At 37.5% G+C, this 24,689-nt stretch overlaps 1 protein-coding gene and 1 long non-coding RNA gene across 2 annotated transcripts; both read right to left on the bottom strand.

Moving 5' to 3' along the window:
* Window positions 1–2,905: 2,905 nt before the first annotated feature.
* On the bottom strand, window positions 2,906–4,833 carry LOC144565268 (stilbene synthase 4-like). The gene is made up of 2 exons (XM_078314983.1): window positions 4,599–4,833; window positions 2,906–4,099 (listed from the first exon to the last, which is right to left on the bottom strand). The coding sequence occupies exons 1-2, from the start codon at window positions 4,759–4,761 to the stop codon at window positions 3,108–3,110; spliced, it is 1,155 nt and encodes a 384-aa protein (XP_078171109.1). The 5' UTR covers window positions 4,762–4,833; the 3' UTR covers window positions 2,906–3,107.
* Window positions 4,834–6,868: 2,035 nt separating this feature from the next.
* LOC144547768 (uncharacterized) lies at window positions 6,869–7,373 on the bottom strand. Its single transcript, XR_013509152.1, has 3 exons — window positions 7,352–7,373; window positions 7,176–7,270; window positions 6,869–7,034 (listed from the first exon to the last, which is right to left on the bottom strand). It is a non-coding gene; the product is annotated as an uncharacterized LOC144547768 (long non-coding RNA).
* Between the last annotated feature and the right edge of the window lie 17,316 nt (window positions 7,374–24,689).

The raw sequence follows: 24,689 nt of genomic DNA, 5'->3' as shown, positions 1-24,689 counted from the left end.
AAAATTCTCGTGCAACGTTCTCTCCATAGAATGAAGTAACTTATCAGGATTAATGATCTCTAACCGATTTGTACCGACTGGTCTGCCAGTATCCCGATTTGTACCGACTGGTCTGTCAGTATCCAGGATTAATGATCTCTGACCGATTTTATGGTGGATGTTAAAAAAAAAATTGGTTGAAATTGGGAGAAATCAGAAAAAAATAATAATAACGTTCTCGATTGGCTCCTTAATTACAAAGTGCATCTGCTCTCTCGTCACTGGTACCAGTGATGTCCTGACTCCTGGCTTGTATTGGTGGTGACGTAGGTAAGTCTGATATGAAATTTAGAGCATGTTCAGCTATTGGGATTTTGATGGGATTTGATTGAATTTTCTATCATATTTTATGTAGGTGTTCGAATGGTCAGTTTTGGGGAATGAGATCACCTGTTTTGGGGAATGAGATCACCTGCCCTCCGGGGTCTAGGAATTAATTCCTGCTCTCTCAGTCACTGCCGGGTGGAGCCGATCACTGTTAAATGGAGCCGGTCACTTTTAATTTTTGAACTGGAGGCTCACCGACAGTGACTCTAGAGGCAGAGGATTCGGTCTCCAGTTTTGGCCTACTTATTTCTATTTTAGATCCCAACTTGATTTCAGAGCCAGTGAGAAAAAAACTATCGACTCAAACTTTATTTTTTCTTTCCTACAAGTTGTTACGTCTCTCTCTCTTTGCTCTCTCATTTCTTTACATTTTCTCTATCCAACAAAAATCCTTTCCTCTTATATAAGCACTCAACTTTTTTTTTTTCATTAATAATTGTGGGACTAATCGGTTTCAAGTCCGGACATTATTTTTTTATTTTTTTAAATTACATAATTATATTAAATTACATAAATAGGTTAGAATTTTATAATACAAGTTATTTTTTTTTTACAAATAGGTGAATAAATTACAAATTACATATTTATTATAACTTTTTATTGTAAATAAGTGAGAAAATAACCTAGAAATACATATTAATAAGACAAATCAAGATTTCCCATAGTTTTTATCTTGGTACAACCGAACATTCATTTCAGCATATTTCCATAATTAATCATGCATATATACCCATATCCATGGGTTCCCATTTTTTTTTAAAAGTGGATTCTCATTTCTGTCAAATCCCATCCCATCTAATTCCGTAACAAACGACATGCCCTTAAGTTTGAGGTCTACTATACAAATTCTTTGATTACCTTTGTTAAGAGGACTGAGCAGAAATTTTCAACAAACTCACACTCATATAGGCTGTCAGCTGTCTCATCCTGGAAAGGAAAAAGAGGAAAGATTTTATAACACTACCTTTGGGCCATATCATGGAAGCCGAGAAAACTAATATTGGGCTTATCCACGGGCGGAGAAAATAAGTTTATTACAAAAAGGACTGGTCTGATTTTTATATGTAGCATCTAAAAAATTAAATCTACAACAATATTTTTAACAAATATCGTCTCATAATAAAAGTGCTAACATTGATAGCATAAGACAGTTCAGAAACACCAACTTTGCTAACATTTAAAAGTCTTCAAGCGCTGGAAATACCAGTATTTTGTTTAGTTCCGCAAAAAAGACACGGATTGTGTCAAAAGAAGATGGAGCAATCGTGCATTGTCGAAAGTCACAAATTATCTTTAAAAATGGGAAATTTCATCTATGGCCTCAAAAGCCTCGAAATGAAGTATTTGTCTCCCTAAATTTTATAACATGATATTTATCCCTCTCAATAAAAAAAATACAAATTTATTTAATTTTTTTTACAAATCATTTTACTTTTTATTAAAAAAAATAAAATATGTTACATGTTTAAGATAAATGTTCAAAAAAACAAGCTCTTGCACAAATACTTAGAATCCTTTAACAAAATGATTTTAATTTTTTTTTGGAAAAATAGGCATAAGCCCTTCCATTAGAATAATATGCAAAATACAAAGGTTCAAAAACAGAAAAGAGATACAAGTCAAAAGGAAAAGCTAGCCCAAAACAAAAGGTAGCAACTCATATGTTTTCTACCAGGCACGAACAACGTGTGCCAGCCCTAAGGCACTAACAGAGTATCAATCACAGACGAGAAGACCTCAATTATTACACAGAATATTCAAGTTCATAAAATAAAGACAAAATGCATAATAGACAAGGATAAGGCATTGGTTCAGGCACTCATCAGGACCGGTACCAGGGGGACATGTGCCATAGGTGGCATAAGAGCAAGCACAGGGGAGAGGGATTGGATAGGCACCATGTCATAGTCTTCAAGCATCACTCATCAGTAAATGGCCTCAGATTCTGTTTTTTGTATCCTATCCAATAATCCAGCAAAGAGCATATCAGCAAAAGCATATTTCTAATTGTAGGTAAAAGAGTATTATTAAAACAAATAACATTTCTTGTTTGCCAAACACACCAACAGATAGCACCAAGCACCATCAGCATAGCACTTGAGCAGGTATCTTCCACCTTTGTCCTTCTTTCTAAGAATATCTACATCCTAGCAACTCAAATGAGTTTCTAAATAACTGCTAACTATTTTTTAGAAATTAAGATCTTTAAAAATTTTAACTCTCACATCTCTAAAATTAATTTTAGAAATTTTATTAAGCCACGTCAACAATAAATTAAAAAGAAGAAATAATTTGAGCCAATTATTTGGTCAGTATGAAGTTTATTAACAGTTACTTAATAAAAAACTTTACTGTAAAATATTTAAATAAGAAACTCTCTCATATTTCTGAAACTCTAATACTTATCATTTGTGCTCAATAAATAAATATTATGGAAACTTTGTTCTCTGTTCTTTGTTCTTGTTCTCCAATTCAGAAAATTAAAATTAAACAATAGCACATGTGCACGCAGATCTTAGAATTAATGAATTGAAACCAATTACATAAAAATTTAATCAATCATCTGGATATAATAAGCTCATTACAGCAAAGCAAAACACACATACCATAAACAATACAAAAATCAAAGAAAATATTTCAAATCCTAAAGGACTGATAAATTAAATTAATAATGAATGAAGGAGATGATATTTTGAATAGCCAAACAATTGTATTATACTTTTGCCTGCAGATGCTCCTCCTTAGATAGGAACAGAACGTAAAACAACTGTCTCAATGCTGAGCCCTGGTCCAAAGCCGAGAAGAACCCCATATTCGAGCCCATCACCTGTGGTCGACTTGCCTGCCTTAACCGATTCCTTGCGCAACTTGTCTAGAATAAACAGGACAGTTGGGCTCGACAAATTACCATATTCACTCAGGATCTTCCTTGACAGGTGCAATTTATCCTTATCGAGCTTGAGTTTTGCCTCTACTTGATTCAAAATTGCGGGCCCCCCTGGATGAGAAACCCAGAAAAGGGAATTCCAATCCGTGATACCTAGTGGCGAGAATGCTTCGAGAAGACAACCTTCGATGTTTGCTGATATGTGTTTCGGTATTGAGGGCGACAAAAATATGAGATTGCCTACCTCGCGAAGTTGCATCCCAAGCTCCTCCATTGTGTTTAGAATCATGGTCTCTCTCGCAGACACAATTTCATACAGTGGATGCTCAGTTTCCAAGTCCGGATCAGCGCCGACTATAACAGCAGCAGCGCCGTCAGCAAACAATGCTTGGGAAACAAGGAAGTCAGCATATGCTTCAGCAGGACCACGAAATGCATGGAGAATATTCTCAGAAGTGATGATAAGAACACGTGCACCTCGGTTGTTCTCGGCAAGGTCCTTGGCCAGACGTAGACTACTTGCACCGGCATGGCATCCTTGGTAGTAAAGCATGACACGCTTGACAGTTCGAGACAGGCCGAGAAGGTGTACGAGTCTGGCATCAGCGCCAGGGCAGTCGGCACCACTATTAGTGGCAACTATAAGGTGCGTGATCTTGGAGACAGGCTGGCCCCACTCCTTGATGGCTGCCAGAGCTGCCTCTTTTCCCAGTTTTGGCACTTCCTCTACTAGAATGTCCAGTCGGTCATCCAAAGATGGTTCCATGCTCGCAGCAATGTTTGGGTGCTCCTTCAGCGTCTCTTCTGTTGCATAAAGGTATTTGCTTTGAATTGTGGTTGCCTTGCCTGGAGTAAATCGATAAAATTGGAGAGTAAATATTTAATTTGGATCATGTATCTCATTAATTTGAAGTAGCGAGACTAAAAATTTCACGGACTGCCTTGATTATCTTGCATTTAGTAAATAGGAAATTGTATGTTGTAACTTGTAAGCAGAATAGACCAAATATATAATACCATACTAATTAAAGTAAACATAGATATTAGTATTAGCAGCGTATATATTTTTCTCTTCCTAATGTAGTCTGAAAATGAAACAAAACAGCCCTTTGGCGTGTTTGTGTTTGTATAATTCATGCAAGTATACTGCTCGTGCCAGTAATTTCTTCAAAAACAGCCCTTTGGCGTGTTTCTTTTTCTTATGCTGAAGTCTCGACCCACTAACGTACGATTATCATGCATGTATACTGCTCGTGTTGTAAAAGCATTTATGTTTATTAAATATAATTTCTTCAAAAAATTAAGAACATGTACACAAATAAAATATAAATGAAGGACCACTTACAAATCTTGGCAAACTTCTTCTTGAGCTCAGTTAAGTGCTCTGTATTGGTGACCCTGAAGTAATTGTCAATCATATAATCTACAGAGATCTTTTGCGGTGGAACTGCTGTGCCTACTGCAAGAACAGTAGCAAAGCTTTTAGACCGTTTCTGCACAAGATCCATGCCTTTTTGGTTAGCTGTATGAATTAGCTTATTAAGTTGGTAGAGTTGCTAATGAAAGAGAAGGTTTTTGGACTTGTGCAAGAAAATGTGAGGAGGGAGAAGCCTTAAATAGAACAAAGAGACTCTGAAGAATTATATATTTCGGTAACCATCTTCAATTTTAATGATTTTGAGTTATTCTAAAAAATAGTTTTGAATTATTCAAACTTTTGGCTATTATTGATATGGCCGGCTGTTCTGATGGAAAACAGTTAACGCAGTATGCTTTTATTTAAGAACCTTTTTTAATGTGAAACAACTAGTAACTCAACTCTTGACAAATTAACAATTTGAGATTATGATTAACACTAGTTTTCTCTTTTGATCTTCTTGCTTAATTTAACTTCAATTGTGACTTTGACTTTCCTGGTGCATACCAACCAAGCAACATCAATTGAAAACATAAGATTTGTTGCATAGTATTCAAATTAACATCCGTGGACAAAATAAGAACAAAATTTGAAAACATTCGACTGAGCTGTACATCCAGCTGATTAACCTTAAAAATTGATTATTGAGTTTTTCCTATCATCTTTCTAATTCTTAAATGCAGACTAGCATTTGTTGGTACAGTGAGATTTTTGTTTTTAAGGTTAGAGGGCAAGATGCCTTCTAACAAATTTTATAAATAATGAAAAGAGTTATTTACAAAGCCTCTCCCTAGCTAGGTTACCACCTAGCTTACTATTTATTACAACAACAGGTTTCAGTAAATAAGACCTCAAGCCAAAAAAAAATAGGTATTTGCTTAATCTACCTAAACCTTTCAATATTAAATCACTAGATTTGAGACTATAAATTGTATGATTCTGCAAAAGAAAACACTTCAATATCAGAAGACATATAATCAAACAAAGTGCGTATTTTGATCAGTTAATCAAGTATCATAAACACTAGAAAGGCATAATATTTTTAGAAACGAAGAAGACAAAATTTGCAAACCAAACAAACTGTTACTAGCTAGTAGTTTTAAACCATTGACAATGGTCCAGATGCCCAGTAATCCGTAAAGAAGCATTGTGTAATGGTCCAATTCAAAATTTTCAACCGCATAATTATCCTGTTGACAAAAATAACATTCCACTTTCTTGCTTGTACTGTCCAAGCTAACTGTTACATTCTATAATTTAATTTTATCGAAAAAACATTCTATAATTTAGTTAAGTAACATTAGTTATATATGATGGTTAAATTGTTGTGTACTCACTAGTGGAGAACTTGGAATTAGTATCAGTTGTTTATAGGTATTAGTGTCGGACTTAAGGCGACACTAATGGAGCTGATACTAATACTTTGTAAATAGCCGACACTAAAAATAAGCCATTAGTATCGGCTCTTTATTAAATAGCCGACACTAATACTCATTAGTGGCGCATTTTTATTAAATAGCCGACACTAATACTCATTAGTGGCGCATTTTTATTAAATAACCGACACTAATACTCATTAGTGGCGCATTTTTATTAAACATCCGACACTAATACTCATTAGTGGCGCATTTTTATTAAACATCCGACACTAATACTCATTAGTGATGCATTTTTATTAAATAGCCGACACTAATACTCATTAGTGGCGCATTTTTATTAAATAGCCGACACTAATACTCATTAGTGGCGCATTTTTATTAAATAACCGACACTAATACTCATTAGTGGCGCATTTTTATTAAACATCCGACACTAATACTCATTAGTGGCGCATTTTTATTAAACATCCGACACTAATACTCATTAGTGATGCATTTTTATTAAATAGCCGACACTAATACTCATTAGTGGCGCATTTTTATTAAATAACCGACACTAATACTCATTAGTGGCGCATTTTTATTAAATAGCCGACACTAATACTCATTAGTGGCGCCTATTTAATAAAGAGCCGACACTAATACTTATTAGTGTCACATTTTTAATAAATACCCGACACTAGATTTTTTTTTTCAAAAAAAATAAATTTTATTATTTGGCCAGCTAACATATATTTTTGTTGGTCTATATATAAAACAAGCCGTCTGAAATAAAAATATCAAATAACACATCCTAATTTACAAATAACACTCACTAGATAAAATATCACATTTACAAAATCAAAGTTTATCATTATTCAAGACACACAATTTCATAAATCTAGGAACTAAGCTTAGCTCATGTAAGCCCCTAGTGGTACCTCTAAAACCCCAAAATGACCTCCTGTGACAGATCAGTCAATGCAGACTTATCACAAGTCCAAACCTGAAAATCAAATACACAATCAGATAGAAGACTTCAAACAACCAGATTAGAGCTGAAATATGCATTTTTAGCATTTTTATTCGATTTTATATGATTTTCCAAAGTCCACCTTTCAAAACAAGAAAAACAGCAAAAATGCACCTTGAATTTTCTCACAGCGAACAAAGGAGCGTTATAGTCATTTCCTCCAAACTCACCCAAGATAAATAGGGATCTAATGAACAGGTCCTTGCATTCTACAAACAATTCACTGAACAAATTAACTAAACATCTTTAATAACTTAGTGGTGTAAAATGTCTATGATTTGAAAAATTACCTTTCGAGGTCCCATTTATTGATTGCCATCAAATTAGTCAATGTAATATTGATTGCTTCAAAATCATAACCCTTGTCAGAAGCTGTGTATTTGAATAATAAAAGGCACACCCATTAGATTAGAAAAAAAAAATATATAGTGAATACAAATAATGAATTATGTCCATAAACATACAAATAGTGAATACAAAACAATCTTGAGTACAACCTTGTCAATATGTCAATTGGGTATCCGTTTGTCATCCGAAACTGATTGGCGGTTTAGACAATTCTTTAATGTTTCAGTAAAATGGATAGCAGGGGACGGCTGCACAATTAGACTATGGGAACATGATTGGGGAGAGGGTATATTAAAAAATGTGCTTCCAAACTTGTATTTGTATGCCTTGCATTGTGACACACTTATGCACGAGGCAATGGAAGGAATTGACATCAATTCACTGTTCAGACCTAACCTATCAATTCATTGTTCAGATAGCTTGGTACTTAAAGTAATACACTGACAACAAGCGGGAAGCACCGTTCAGAGATACTGGTTGAATTGAGCGTGCTGGTACAAAACAGGATGCCACTGGTACGAACAAGACCATCACTGGTACAGAGGAATTTCTTTAGTGTCTTTCTTCAGAGAAGCCCTCTGAAAATTTTGCTTAATCTATTTTAGTTTCATGCTTTATTAATTTTCTGTTTTGTTGTTTATTTACGTACTACAGCTCAACTGTCTTGAGCTTGCCCTTTTAATTTTTCTATAAAATGTCAGAAACCTGTTGATTTTTATTCATCAATCAGATGGTACAACTTTGGAGATACCTTTTTCTGCGATTTTGAGCTGAACCACTGACTTGATGCTGATGAGGCAGGTTGAATTTGAACCCCACCTATACAAAATAAGAAAACCAAGGAAAGAAGGCTTCACCTGTATTGATGTCACAAATTCACCAAAACCAAGGAAACCTTGTCGCTTTGAGTCAGCAAATGCCCACACCTTCGAAATGTATAGAAAAGCTATATCATTGCAAAATTGATTCACATTTCACCAGAAATTAAGTTAATTGAACATTACACGACCAAAACCTAAGGCACAGATATACATCGGGATTGAGGAGATAAAGAGAAGAAATTACTAAATGGCACAGATATACATCGGGATTGAGGAGATTGAGAGAGAGAATGACTTTACCTACAATCGGGTTATGAGTAGGATCGCCGGAGCTAGACAAACCGGAGGCGGCGCTAGCAGCTTGGCAAGATCGATGCTGGTGCTGATGCTGAGGGCCGTCGGTCTGAGGCCAGAGAGAGTTGGTGCGTCCAGAGAGGCGAGAGAGCGAGAGAGCATGAGAGAGAGATGCTGTCGGTCTGAGGCGATTTAGAAATGGCGGAGGGAGACAGGTGCGGAGGGAGAAAGGAGTTGTACACAACCCTAGACGCGTTTTGGATGAGGTGCTTGCGCGCGACTTAAAATGATTTTTTTTGAACAATTAGTGTCGGCTTTTATAACAGCGACACTAAGTATTAGTATCGGCTTAAATTTAAAACCTGACACTAAGTATTAGTGTCGGTTGTTTACAATTATCCGACAGTAATTGTTAGTTATTAGTGTCGGCTGTTTATAAACAGCCGATACTAAGTATTAGTATCGGCTAAAATTAAAAATCCGACACTAAATATTAGTTATTAGTGTCAACTAATTATAAACAGCCGACACTAATTGTATTAGTGTCGGTTTTTTGTAATCGACCGATGCTAAAGTATTAGTGTCGGCTTTTTGAGGCGACACTAATTGTACGTTCTCCACTAGTGACTATACAACATAATATATATTATCATTAATTGATCTCCTTAATTATATGAACTTTTGATTGATTATATGAACTTGTGGGTCGGGTTGAGACCCAAAATAAAATTCTAGACGAACTCACAATCTAGCACAGACTAACGATCGAGTTAGCTAATTAATTAAATACTAAATTTGTATCCAAGTTGATCACAATTCAATAAATAAACAAGCTGGGTATGACAAGTTGAAAATTCCTTGCAAACCTCTAAGCTCAAGTTTTTACGATATTATAACAACCTGTAATAAATTATTAGTTAAAATTGTAGTTAACCTAATATGGCAATTGGGGATTGGATAGGCATCATTATTTTTCCAAATTAAAATATGAGAATCTGTTAATGGCAAGAGATTGGAGAGCCATCAATATTTTTAAAAAATGAGAATCAGTTCTTTCATGACTAGTGGATGCAAATAACTAGAAATAAATATAAAATCATTTATTGGATTGGTTTGGTTTCGGCGCACTGAAGGGAAACAAAGAGAAATCCAGAAGCAAGACAATCAAAATTTCATATGGCAGCTGCTGCCAGATTTTCCACACACAAAACAAAAAATTAATCGCATGTATATTTTTCCTCAAAGTAATCTAATTCTTAACTTACAAATAATCTGTGATATAAATCGGAAACCGGTTAAATGGTGTCAGTCGAATATGTAATTGATCTGAACCCGTTCCTTTTGACAAAAAGAAAAGGAAGGAAAGAGTAATTTGAACATTTTTAGCCCTCGATTCAGGAAATTCCGAAACTAGTAGCAAGAAGGGAAAAAAAAATGGGTGCTTATTATTTTTTTTTTAAAGTTAGTGGTTAAAATTACTGCTAACAAATATATTGATATATAACAAAAAAAAAATTTACAAAATTCTAGATTCTATCTCAAATATAATAAAAGTAAATATTTACATTCATATGCTCAATCCTAAAAAATAGCATTTAATATTATAATATCTTAATCTTCATCTCGCTCTATAATCGGATCCACTTCTTTGACCACTGCCGCATTCCAACAACAATCGAATATAATTGTAGTCATATGTCACATATGTATTGTAGCCCAACTAATTATACTAAAGCCAGGTTATTAAATGTAACTTAAGATGTAATTAGTTTGGTTATAAGTTTGCTCTTTGGGAGAGTCCCAACGACAACTCTAGAGCCAGCCACCTCCCCCTCCCCTCCCCCTCCTCTCCTCCTCCTCCCCAACCCACACTCCATATCCGTTAGTCATTTCCACTACTTGTAGATCTCATCACCGATCCTCAATTAGAGTATGTATTCGGGTTGCAACCACCATCTTTTCTTGCCATCTGGGACAGCTACAAAGATCTTTAATTTGAGTGTTGTATTAGGTTGCAACTACCATCTTCTCTTGCCATTAGGAGAGACTACTAGAATGCTGCAAACACATTCAATTAGAGTGTTGTATTAGCGTTGCAACTACCATCTCCTCTTGCCATATGGAGACACTACTAAAGTGCTGCAAAGCCTATCAATTGTGGTGTTGTATTGGAGTTGCAACTACCCTCTTCTCTTGTTATCTAGAGATACTACGAGTATACTACAAAGACCTTCAATTTGAGTGTTGTATTAGATTGCAACTACTATCTTCTCTTGCCATCAGGAGAGACTACAAGAATGCTGCAAACACATTCAAATGGAGTGTTGTATTAGCGTTGCAACTACCATCTTCTCTTGTCATATGGAGACACTACTAAAGTGCTGCAAAGCCCATCAATTGTGGTGTTGTATTGGAGTTGCAACTACCCTCTTCTCTTGTTATCTAAAGACACTACGAGTGTACTCCAAAGACCTTCAATTTGAGTGTTGTATTAGATTGCAACTACCATCTTCTCTTGCCATCAGGAGAGACTACTAGAATGCTGCAAACACATTCAATTGGAGTGTTGTATTAGTGTTGCAACTACCATCTTCTCTTGACATATGGAGACACTACTAAAGTGCTACAAAGCCCATCAATTGTGGTGTTGTATTGGAGTTGCAACTATCATCTTCTCGTGTTATCTAGAGACACTACGAGTGTACTGCAAATACCTTCAATTGGAGTATTGTATTAGGGTTACAACCATCCTCTTTTGTTGCCATCTGGAGACACAGCAAGAATGCTCCAAAAACCTTCAATTGGAGTGTTATATTAGAGTTGCAACTACCCTCTTCTCTTGCCATATGGAGACACTACTAGAGTGCTACAAAGGTCTTCAATTGAAGTACTGTATTAAGGTGACAAACACCATCTTCTTGCCATTTGGGTACACTACTAGTGTGCTGCAAAGATCTTAAATTGGAGTATTGTATTGGAGTTGCAACTACCATCTTCTCTTGCCATATGGAGAAACTACTAGTAGGTTGCAAACACCTTCAATTTGAGTGTTTTATTAGCATTGCAACCACCATCACCACTTGACATATGGAGAAACTAGTAAAGTGCTGCAAAGCCCATCAATTGTAGTGTTGTATTGGAGTTGCAACTACCATCTTCTCTTGTCATCAGGAGACACTACTAGTGTGTTGCAAAGACCTTCAATTTGAGTATTGTATTAGGGTTTCAACTACAATTTTCTTTTGTCATATAGAGACACTACTAGAGTGCTACAAAAACCTTCAATTGGAGTGTTGTATTAGGATTGTAAACATTCTCTTTTCTTGCCATCTGGGGATACTACTAGTGTGCTGCAAATACATTCGATTGGAGTGTTGTATTAGAGTTGCAATTATCCTATTATCTTGTCATCTGGAGACACTACTAGAGTGCTACAAACACCTTCAATTGGAGTGTTGTATTAGCATTGCAACTACGCTCTTCTCTTGCCTTATGGAGATAATATTAGAGTGTTACAAAGACCTTCAATTGGAGTCTGGTATTAGGGTTGCAAGTACCCTCTTCTCTTGTCATATGGAGACACAACTAGAATGTTGCAAAGACCTTCAATTGGAGTGTTGTATTGGAGTTGCAACGACCTTCTTCTTTTGTTATATGGAGACACTCTTAGAGTGCCACAAAGACCTTCGATTGGAGTGTTTTATTGGAGTTGCAACCACCCTCTTCTCTTACTACATAAAGACACTACTTGTGTGTGGCAAATACCTTCATTTAGAGTGTTGTAATAAAGTTGTAACTACCTTCTTCTCTTGTCATCTGGAGACACTATTAGAGTGCTGGAAAGAACATCAATTGGAGTGTTGTATATGGGTTGCAACCACCCTTTCTCTTATTATCTGGAGACACTAATAGTGTACTACAAAGACCTTCAATTGGAGTGTTGTATTAGGGTTGCAACTACTCTCTTATGTTGCCATCTAGAGACAATATAAAAGTGTTGCAAAAATATTTAATTTGAGAGTTGTATTAGGGTTGCAACTACCCTCTTATGTTGCCATATAGAAGCAATATTAGAGTACTAAAAATACCTACAATTGGACTGTAATATTAGGGTTGCAACTATCCTCTTGTCTTGCTATCTGGAGACACTAGTAGAGTGCTGCAAAGACCATCAATTGGAGTGTTGTATTGGGGTTGCAACCACCCTCTTCTCTTGTTAAATGAAGACACTACTAGTGTGCTGCAAACATCTTCAATTGGAGTGTGTATTCAGATTGCAACCACCATCTGGGGACACTACTAATGTGCTGCAAAGACTTTCAATTGAAGTGTTGTATTATGGTTGCAACTACCATCTTCTCTTGCAATTTTGAGACATTACTAGAGTGCTGCAAACACATTCAATTGGAGTGTTGTATTAGTGTTACAACTATCATCTTCTCTTACCATATGGAGATGTTAGTCCCAAAGGCACCTAGAGGGGGGGGGGGTGAATAGGTTTTTTTTATATTTTTGGTCTAAGTAATAATATTCAAACGTGTCTATAAGTTATTCTTGGCGGAAACTAGAATAACTTTGTCCTAAGATAATTGTAAAGTAAAGTAAATAGTAGAGTTTAGAGACACTTGACACGAGAGTTGTTTACGGAGTTCGGCACTAACTCCTACGTCTCTGGGGCTCACGACCTTCTAGATGGCGCACCTTTCTTTACCCAATGAGAAAGGAGTACAAGGTGGAACCGGTGAGCCTTTATAATTCTTATGGGAAATGGTAGAAAATAAAACACAGTTATGCTCAAAACGAAGAGAGGGCTCCCCCTCAATTCATGCACTCCCCCTTAATTTGGTAAAATTATAAATTAAGGCCCAACAATAAAAATATTGAAATTTTAGCATGAAAATTTGCACTAAATGTGAACTTTGAGATTATATATGTAACTTTTTACCCCTTTTTGGTCATGTTCACACAAAAGTATGCACAAAGTTTCAGTACAGCAAGCTGTACCTTTTAACCTTGATTACACTTTCGACTCAGATTGCAAGTGTACAATCCTAATCGCGTAGTATTATCAGGTATCGATCCACAGGGACGGTTGAAACTTAACTGGACTTTACTTAAATTAAATAAACTCTAGAAGTTGCAAATGTGATTTTGGTGTTTTAAAAAGATAAATAATAATATTCAAAACAATAAATATTTTTGGGGTTTTGTTTAATAAGAATAAAAAGGCGTTTCCAGGGTTCAGATTTCATTTCTGTTTAGCCCCGAGGCGTACGGCCCGTACAGATTCCCGTACGGTCCGTAGGGGACCCCGAGTTAATGTTGCAGCTACTGTTTTTTGCGTTGATGCTAATGTTTAGGGTTTCTATCAACCAGATCTAGATAACCTCAACTTTCACATTTTGGCCTAGTACCCGATTACCGGACTCAAATACTTCCCTCTTAGATGCGTTAAACCTCAACTTTCGCATTTTGGCCTAATTTATCTAAGTTACTTGTCGGTTTACTAAAAGTATCCAAGGACTTTCGCCTCAAGGAAAGTTTCACCTTTCGGGTACTCCTTGGTTTCACCCTACTTCATATACTTTATTTGGTTGGATTAAATGTCATAGAATTGGCTCCTAACACTTAGATGTGCGCATTCATCTAACGGGATGACTAATCAATTCAAGCAAGCACAAATAAAGCAATCAAGACAAGGTAAAAACAAAGCATTCAACACAAAATCCAAGTAGCATACAAACAAAACCAAACTATAAACTACATCTTAGCCCTAGAAACTAAAAGAAAAGAAAGCAAATAAAACAAGTAAAGATAATGATAAGGGAGCTCATGGCAAAACTCGAGGAAGGAAGAAGATCTGTCGCAAAACTCCCGTTTTTCTCCTCTCTACTTGCTCTCCAAGCCAAGCCCTCGCTCCCAAACCCTAAGTTGATCCCCCATGATGCAGAATGATCTCCCTTTTTTTTTTGGTGTGGAATATCTCCTTAAATGCCCCAGATCACGTCCCAAGAGGCTTCCTTTTCGGCCTCCTTAAATTATGCTCATTTCAGATTCCAGCTGGATTTTCTGAATTAGCGTCCTACGGCCCGTAGGGGACCCCATACGGGCCGTATGCCTGTGCTTTGTCTTGGAGACTTTGTGCCTCTGTTGTGGAACCTTCTATGTGGTTGGGAGGATCTTGTACGGTCTGTAGGGAATGTCATACGGGCCGTATGAAAAGTAGTCAGATCTAGTTTTTCGCCATTTTTTCTGCAAAATACCAAACAAAGCATAGCAGTACCACATTTCATCGAAATACAAGTACAAAGTCCACTTTTATAGGCTTTAAAACACAGGTTTTAGTGTAAATCAGGGCTGTAATTTAGATATAATATGGAGATATCAGGTCATAAATTGTTTAAGTTATATTTGACCTAACTTGATCAATCAAATCTTCTAAGTCAAGAGAATATTGAGTTTAAGTGTTGATCAAGTGCATACGCCTCTAATTTTACGCAAAATATTAGAATTTGGGAATTTTAATTGATCATTATAATGATTCTTCTAATCGGTATAATTTTGAATATTAATACATGATCAATGGTCGGTGTCTCTAAAATAGGCGAAATAATTAATGGAGTAAATTTTAATTAATAATTTTTGGTTTATTCTTATTTATTTTAGATAATGTGTGATACTCATGCCTCTCAAATAGGTGAAATGTAGAGATTAGGTTATAATCATGATAATCACTAGATAACAAGATTAAACAGAATATATTGAAAAATTATACTTGTACCCTAGGATACATCATTTGAACGAAAATTAAATTCAAAAACATAAAAAGTACGCATAGATAATTAAATGAACTTTTTCTAAACCCCTATGACTTATTTTTTTATGGACTTAGTCTCCACTTCTACGTCTTTCTCTTCATTTGGTTTTTTGACATCCTTCTTGTTGATTTTATTATGCTTCGCGAATGCACTTGCAGTCGACGCATACAAAGAAGTTGAACCTTGGGTCAGTAGGATGGACCGGATTGATGAGAACACATCGAGGATGGAAGGCCTTGTTGCAATCATTGCATGTGAACATACTTCAAGCCGTGCTATCTTTGTTACAAACAAGACATGTGTAGCACTCAATTGGAGACTCCGCATCAGACTCAAGGAGGACATGTTTTATTTGAATTATAAGGTGAGAAGGAGTGAGATAGAATGAGAAGTGATGATACGAGATGTGTGCACGAAGATGTGCTTAAATAAGAGATGTAATTAGGGCTACACATCTTTGATTATATGGCAATTTGATATTGATTGAGGAATATATCAATTTGGAATTGAGAAATATACATAATTTTGGAAGTGGAATCATGATTTTTTGACAGAATATCAATTAATCAAGAATATAAAAGTTTGGTGAAGAAAATATGGCAAAAACTGGATGTTTATTTTCAATAATATATAATTTTTTTAATTTGTCTTCCAAGGCTAAGATAATATTTAACTATTGAAATTAAATCAAATAGATGTTTATTTATGTTAGGTATGATAGAGAAGATCTAAAGTTTTCTACTTGGACATTACTTTATACTTACAAATCCTTACTATGTAGATCTATGAAATATGATTATTGTAAGATAATGAAGATTAAGAAGTTTTCCTTTGAGTCAATTAAGGTCACTATAGTTTTAATAAATTAGTTATTGTTCTTGATAATAATTTATGTCATACTTAGGAATGCACAGTCCTTTGCATTAAATCTCATGTGTGTATTCAATAAGGATATAGTAAATTTTGTAGTTATTTTGAAAATGAGGTGCATAAATAACCTAAGTTCATCCATCAGATGTAGACATGAAAAACATATAATAATAATACCATATTGATTGAAAAATAGAAATCATAAGGGTTGCAAAATATAAAGATATAAGTCTCTTGACTTGATCATGAAAGAAAGACTAGGTGAAAACAACAAACATAGACTATAGAGCACATATCTAGATTTTATTTAATATGACTCTAAGTAACTTCATTTGTTGGGTTTTTCATTGTTGTTTGTGGAGACACCTTCACCTTCTTCAAGTTTGTTGTTCTTCTCTTTCTTTTCACATGTGGAGCACTTCCAGAATTGGAAACGAGGATCATCATACAGATCGGCATCCTCATCCAGGCAGAAATGATGAATTGTGGCAGCGCAGTCCATGCAGTAAAACATCTCCAGCATTCTAGTCTTTTCATCACACTTCATGTAATTTCCCCAGTTCTCAATATCAATGCTCACCCATTCTCCTTTCTTAAGTTTGTCAATGTCAATCTTTCTAAAGGGATAAGGTTTTGGAGACATGGTTAGGTTTTTCTTTTGATTGAAAGATGAGCGGAAAAGGAAAGGATATTATTGTAAGTAGTCTTGGAATATTTTTCTAAGGAAGAGCTCTTCTTATATAGAGTTCATTCCTAATCTTTGAATTTAATATCGTGATTTCATTCCTTGTTGAATATATTTTGAATCATGTAATTTTAGAAAGAATCAATCATGAGAAGAATATCCATAGGTAGTGTTAATGAGAATAATATATAAAAATTTTATGGTAACATATTCCTCTCTAAATCAATGATTTTATGAAAATATCTCCAATTAAATCTTGAGACATGACTAAAGTGCTCCAAAAATCTTCAATTGAAGTGTTGTATTAGGGCTGTAAATGCCCTATTATCTTCCAATCTAAAGACGCTACTAGAGTGCTACAAACATATTAATTTGAAGTGTTGTATAAGGGTTGTAAATGCCTTATTATCTTGCCATCTAAAAACACTACTAGAGTGCCCCAAACATCATCAATTGGAGTGTCATATTGGAGTTCTAAATGTCATACTATCTTGCCATATAGAGGCACTACTAGAGTGCTCCAAACATCATCAATTGGAGTGTTGTATTAGGGTTGTAAACACCTATTATCTTGCCAACTGGAGACACTATTAGAGTGCTCCAAGAACCATCAATTGTTGTGTTGTATTAATGTTGTAAATGCCTTATTATCTTGTCATCTAGAGACACGACTAGAGTCCTCCAAACATCTTCAATTGGAGTATTGTATTAGAGTTGTAAATGTCCTATTATGTTCTCATCTAAAGACGCTACTAGAGTATTACAAACATATTAACTTGGAGTGTTGTATTAGGGTTGTAAATGCCCTATTATCTTGCCATCTAAAAACACTACTAGAGTGCTCCAAACATCATCAATTGGAGTGTTGTATTGGAGTTGTAAATGCCCAACTATCTTGCCATATAGAGGCACTACTAGAGTACTCCAAACATCATCAATTGGAATGTTGTATTGGGGTTGTAAATGCCATATTATCTTTCCATCTAGAAACACTACTAGAGTGCTCCAAACATCATCAATTGGAGTGTTGTATTGGAGTTGTAAATACCCTACTAGCTTGCCATATAGAGACACTACTAGAGTGCTCCAAATATCATCAATTGGAGTTTTGTAATAGGGCTGTAAATGCCATATTATCTTGCCAACTGGAGACACTATTAGAGTGCTCCAAGCACCATTAATTGGTGTGTTGGATTAATGTTGTAAACGCCTTATTATCTTGCCATCTAGAGGCACGACTACAGTACTCCAAACATCTTCAATTGGAGTGCAGTATTAAGGTTATAATTGCCCTATTATCTTCCAATCTAAAGACGCTACTAGAATGCTACAAACATATTAATTTGGAGTGTTGTATTAGGGTTGTAAATGCCCTATTATCCTGCCATCTAAAAGCACTAATATAGTGCTCCAAACATCATCAATTGGACTATTGTATTGGAGTTGTAAATGCCCTATTATCCTGCCATCTAAAAGCACTAATATAGTGCTCCAAACATCATCAATTGGACTATTGTATTGGAGTTGTAAATGCCCTACTATCTTGCCATATAGAGGCACTACTAGAGTGCTTCAACCCTCAATTGGAGTGTTGCATTAGGGTTGTAAATGCCATATTATCTTGCCAACTGGAGACACTATTAGAGTGCTCCAAACATCATCAATTGTAGTGTTGCATTAGGGTTGTAAATGCCATATTATCTTGCCAACTGGAGACACTATTAGAGTGCTCCAAGCACCATCGATTGGTGTGTTGGATTAATGTTATAATTGCCTTATTATCTTGCCATCTAGAGACATGACTAAAGTGCTCCAAACATCTTCAACTGGAGTGGAGTATTAGGGTTATTAATGCCCTATTATCTTCCAATCTAAAGATGCTACTATAGTGCTACAAACATATTAATTTGGAATGTTGTATTAGGGTTGTAAATATTTTATTATCTTGCCATCTAAAAACACTACTAGAGTGCTCCAAACATCATCAATTGGACTATTGTATTGGAGTTGTAAATGCCCTACTATCTTGCTATATAGACGCAGTACTAGAGTGCTCCAAACATCATCAATTGGAATGTTGCAATGGGGTTGTAAATGTCCTATTATCTTTCCAATTGGAGACACTATTAGGGTGTTCCAAGCACCATCAATTGGTGTATTGTTTTAAGGTTGTATATGTTTTATTATCTTGCCATCTAGAGACACCACTAGAGTGCTGGAGTTGTAATTGCCCTACTATCTTGCCATATAGAGACACTACTAGAGTGCTTCAAACATCATCAATTGGAGTGTTGTATTAGGGTTGTAAATGCCCTATTATCTTGTCATCTAAAAATACTACTAGAGTGCTCCAAACATCATCAATTGGAGTGTTGTATTGGAGTTGTAAATGCCCTACCATCTTGCCATATAGAGGCACTACTAGAGTGCTCCAAACACCATCAATTGGAGTGTTGTGTTGGAGTTGTAAATGCCCTACCATCTTGCTAGATAGAGGCACTACTAGAGTGCTCCAAACATGATCAATTGGAGTGTTGTCAATTGGAGTGTTGTATTAGGGTTATAAATGCCCTATTATCTTGCCAACTGGAGACATTGTTCGCACAGAATATATGCTACGAAGTTTCGGTATAGCAAGCTATACCTTTTAAACCTTTGTTATACTATGTCAAATCAGATAGCAAGTGTACTATCCTATCGATGAGTATGCTCAGGTATCGATCCACCGGGACGGAAGAAAATGACCGGACTCGTCTTAAAACTACTTGAGATTCTAGAAGTGAGAGAAATTGGTTTGGTTTGGTTCTAACAATTCTAATGATTTATGACAAGTTTAAAAGATAATAAAGAGAATTAAAGTTGTTTTCAAATAATAAAAAGGCATTTCCAGGGTTCAGATTTCATTTATGTTCAGCCCCGAGGCATACGGCCCGTACGGATTCCCGTACGGTCCGTAGGGGACCCCGAGTTAATGCTGCAGCTACTGTTTTCTGCGTTGATGCTAATGTTTAGGGTTTCTATCGACCAGATCTAGATACCTAACCTCAACTTTCGCATTTTGGCCTAGTACCCGATTACCGGACTCAAATACTTCCCTCTTAGATGCGTTAAACCTCAACTTTCGTATTTTGGCCTAATTTATCCAAGTTACTTGTTGGTTTACTAAAAGTATCCAAGGACTTTCTCCTCAAGGAAAGTTTCACCTTACGGGTACTCCTTGGTTTCACCCTACTTCATATACTTTATTCGGTTGGATTAAATGTCATAGACTTGGCTCCTAACACTTAGATGTGCGCATTCATCTAACGGGATGACTAATCAATTCAAGCAAGCACAAATAAAGCAATCAAAATACTACTCAACAAGGTAAAAACAAAGCATTCAACACAAAATCCAAGTAGCATGCAAACAAAACCAAACTAGAAACTACATCTTAACCCTAGAAACAAAGTAAATTAGCTACTCATGTTCATAAGATAACACAAATAACAAGAAATGAAATAGTTCATGACAAAACAGTGGAAAATTCGAAGATCCGTTGCAAACTCGCGTTTTGCACTTCTCTTCCTCTTCTCCTCCTCTTGTCTTTTGCTCCAAGAAAAGTTGTCCAAGTTCCAGTGGTGAATCCCCTTTTTTTGGTGAGGAAATATCTCATTTAATGCCCCAGATCTCGTCCCAAGAGGCTTCCTTTTTGGCCTCCTTAAATTATGCTCATTTCAGATTCCAGCTGGATTTTCCGAATTAGCGTCCTACGGCCCGTAGGGGACCCCGTATGGGCCGTATGCCTGTGCTTTGTCTTGGAGACTTGGTGCCTCTGTTGTGGAACTTTCTGTGTGGTTGGGCAGATCTTGTACGATTCGTAGGGAATGTCCTACGGGCTGTATGAAAAGTAGTCAGATCCAGTTTTTCGCCCTTTTTTTTCCTGCAAAATACCAAAAAAAACATAGCAGTACCACATTTCATCGAAATACAAGTACAAAGTCCACTTTTATAGGCTTTAAAACACAGGTTTTAGTGTAAATTAAGGCCGTAATTAAGATATAATATGGAGATATCAAATTCCCCCAAGCTTGAACTTTGCTTGTCCTCAAACAAAAATTCTAACTTAGGTGTGGTTCTGGTTGTTGGAATTACCTAAATGCAAGTTAATCTACTAAGAGGAAAATTTGCATGATCTTGCGTTCGTTAGAAGCCTATTAGAGTCATTTTGGGTAGTGATTTGGTTTCCTTTGGTCAACTTTGATTCACCCCACAATTCAATCGATTAAAACTCTATATTCAAGAATGTATTGCTATTTGTAAGAACCAAGTGATCAAACCCATCAATAGTTCATTTTTCTACCAAGTTTATGCCCTCATTTGTGGTGATTTGTTTTTCTTTGAAATCCCCCCAAGCTTGGAGCAAGCTTAGGTCAGAAAGTCGCGGACTACATGTGTTGATATGTGCAAAAATCATTTCTTTTCTTTTTTTATATTTGGGAGACAAGCTCAAAGGCGCCCTAATGGACTTATAGCCAGTACTCTTATTTTCTCCATCTTTTTATTTTTTTTATTTGTTTGCACATATCATGAATACACATATCCAATGGTATTCTCTCATACCAATGGATATCCCAACCTTTCTATTATTTTTAAATCTTATTCCTCTATTTTTACAAGGCACAGTTCGGTTTCAAATGCTTTCTTGGTACAATTCAATTCTCAATTTTACAAAGTCCCAAAACAAACTATCGTATACAATTCTTTCAACCAAATGTGTGGTTATTTCCAATTTCACAAATTGAACCATGTCACAACCAAAATTTCTCAAATTGGTCCCTAATTCTCGCAATTCACACAAATATATCCTCAAAACATGCAAACACAAAAACAAAAAGAACAAACTACATGCAACTAAACAAAGCAACTAGTCACCCCCCCAAGCTTAGTCTGAGCATTGTCCTCAATGCTTCAAGACATGCAAGTAAGTAAACTAAGATAAAAAGATAGAAGCTGGGGTAGTGAAAACAAACCTGATCAGTAATCATAGGAGGGGTCGAAGCGCCAGTCGTGAAACTGGTCCTCAGCATAGACACACATGTGTCCACTGAGCTCATCCAAGCGATCGCTGTGAAGGTCTGTCTGCTGCTGGATAGCCGTGATGTGACGGCCCTGCTCCAGCTGAGTAACCCTGATGTCCCGCATGAGGGAGTAGATATCCCTAAGAGTGGGGTCGGCTGGGTATGGGCGCGCAGACTCTGATGGTGGTGGCTGGGTAGAGGAGCTGGGAATGTCAGAGGCAGGAGGTGGAGGAGCTGAGACCAACCAGGTGGATGGGTCATGTGGTAAGATGGATGGGCCAAATCGTAACCTGCATGAGGAACCATCCTCAAAGCGCCAGTCATAGTAGTCCTGGTGACCCGCTGGCCCACGTGAGATAGAGATGGAAAGGGCCTGGTGGTAGCTCTCAGGGTCCATAATAGTGGGACCAGTACATGGCTCTCGACCTGGTATCGTCCCCAATCCTAACTTTTGCTTGATTACCTCGACATAGGTCCCAATCTTGATCTTTCCACCACTTTTCTTCTTGTCTCTTTGCTGGATCCAATGCTGGACCATGAGAAGGGCCAAGTCCAGATACTCGGTCTCGGAACGGAGCATAGTGTCCATGAGCATGATATCAATGGTGTTGGCGCGGTTCTGAGTCTCACCGCGCGTGAAGATAGTGGAAGCGAGGGCACGCTGGATGATACGGAGAGTAGGGTGAGGGATGAAGCGGGCTCGGTATTCGGTACTGGTCGATCTAGGGCAGCCAGTGATCATGGCCCAGAAGGTATCCTGATCCCACCCTTCGCGGAAACTGAGGGTGTCGGTAGTAGGGTGTCGGTTGAAACTGAACCACTCGCGTAGAGAAGGGAAATAGACGCGATGAGTTCTGTTGCACAACTGAAACTTGATGAAGGGGACATCTTGGTTGTCCCTCTTAAGCTCGAGAGAGGAGAGAAATTCCTTGGTGTCCATTTCGTAGGCGGGATGGCGGAGATTCCAAAAATCAGTGTCAAACCCAACCCTGGCAGTGAGAAGCGTGAAATCATCCTCCACTCCAAAAGTGTGGAGTGTGTCCAGGTGGACTATGGTTGTGTTCTCAAATGTCTTCTTTTAGAAATTAATGAATTTCTCGTACATCCAACAAGTGGGCATTTCGAAGTACCATACCGCGAAGCGGTCAGCTCGGTCGGTGTATTCGCCAGAGTAGGTTTGGTCAGAGCCAAAGTCATATGGCTCAGGGGTTGGATGAGGTGGTGGGGATGGTGAGCGATCTTGGCATCTCTTTCGGTGGTGTTCACTAGACATGGCTGTCAAGTTCCTTTGGTACGGGCCGTAGGGTTTTGGGTATGGGCTGTAGGCTGGTGGATAGCCTTCGTTGGTTTCTGCAGAGACTTTCTACGGGCCGTAGGGGTTTGTGTACGGACCGTAGGGTTTGTGATTTTCGGTGAGAGTGGGGTTGTGGCTGGTTGGGTGATGGTGGCCGAGAGATCGGAGAAGATTTGGAGAAAAGGAAAGAAAATAGAGAAAAATGAGTAAAAAAGAAAAGGAGGAAGGTAAAGGTGCTTACCTTTGAGAAGAAGAAGAAGAGGCGGCTGGCGGTGGAGTTGGCTGGGTTGAAGAAGTGAGAAAGGGAGACGGCGGCTGTCGGGTTAGCAAGGAGAATGACGCGTCTCCTTCGTGCAAGGTTGGAGATCGGGCGGCTACTGGCGGAGGAGAGGGTGGCGACGGCTAGGGTTTGGTATTACGGGGTCTCGTGCGGCCAGTAGGAGGAAGACGACAAGGGTGGTTTGGGTGGGTTAGGGGCTGTCGGGAGGGGGGGTATAAAAAGGTAGAGGGGTGATTTGAAAGGACGCGAAGGGAGAAAGTTGCGTCCCTTGAGTTTCTGCGCCGAATGAATGCCCTACGGCCCGTATGAAATTTGGTACGGGCTGTACCAATTCCCAGAAATGATTTTTCCTCCTACCTGATCTGAATTGAAAGACACTTAAAAATTGAAGAATCAGAATTAAACTAATATGAAACTAAATATGCAAAAACTAAAGCAAGAATGAAAGAAATGATTAAACAAAATAAATTTAAAAGTTCTTGGGTTGCCTCCCAAGAAGCGCTTGTTTTAGGTCTTTAGCTAGACCACCTTGCAAATTAAGCTTCTATCGAAGCGGGGTCAGAAAGAAACTGAAGACTCCACTCATTCATCAAGTGGTCAGCAATGTAGTGCTTGAGACGCTGACCATTTACCATGAAGGTCCCACTTTCTGTGCTCCAGATATCAACTGCCCCGAAATGATACACTTTCTGCACTTGAAATGGGCCGAACCATCTTGACTTGAGTTTACCTGGAAAAATTCTCAATCTAGCATTAAACAAAAGTACAAGATCTCCCTCTTTGAACTGGCGAAGCGAAATGCGTCGGTCATGCAATCGCTTCGTCTTTTTCTTATAAAACCTGGCATTCTCGTATGCATGCCACCTCATTTCCTCCAACTCATGCAAGTCGAGGACACGCTTTTCCCCGACTGCAAGTAGGTCCATGTTGATCGCTCGACAGGCATGGCTGGCTCGACAGGCAAGTCGTACGGACCGTATGGTCGGCTTCTGGCTCGACAGGCAACTCATGCAAGTCGTACGGACCGTATGGTCGGCTTCTGGCTCGACAGGCATGGCTGGTCCTTGGTACTGTGTCCCACTTCGCAATGTCACTGCTTTGGCCTCTTCCCTGGGGTTAATCTCTGGTTGCCCTGGTAACATTCCAGGTTGTGGTGGT

This window comes from Carex rostrata, chromosome 1 (genome assembly GCF_964058835.1).
Source record: "Carex rostrata chromosome 1, lpCarRost1.2, whole genome shotgun sequence".
Taxonomy (NCBI): domain Eukaryota; kingdom Viridiplantae; phylum Streptophyta; class Magnoliopsida; order Poales; family Cyperaceae; genus Carex; species Carex rostrata.
Note: the sequence above shows the minus strand (reverse complement) of the source record. Positions and strands in the feature narration are given on the sequence as shown.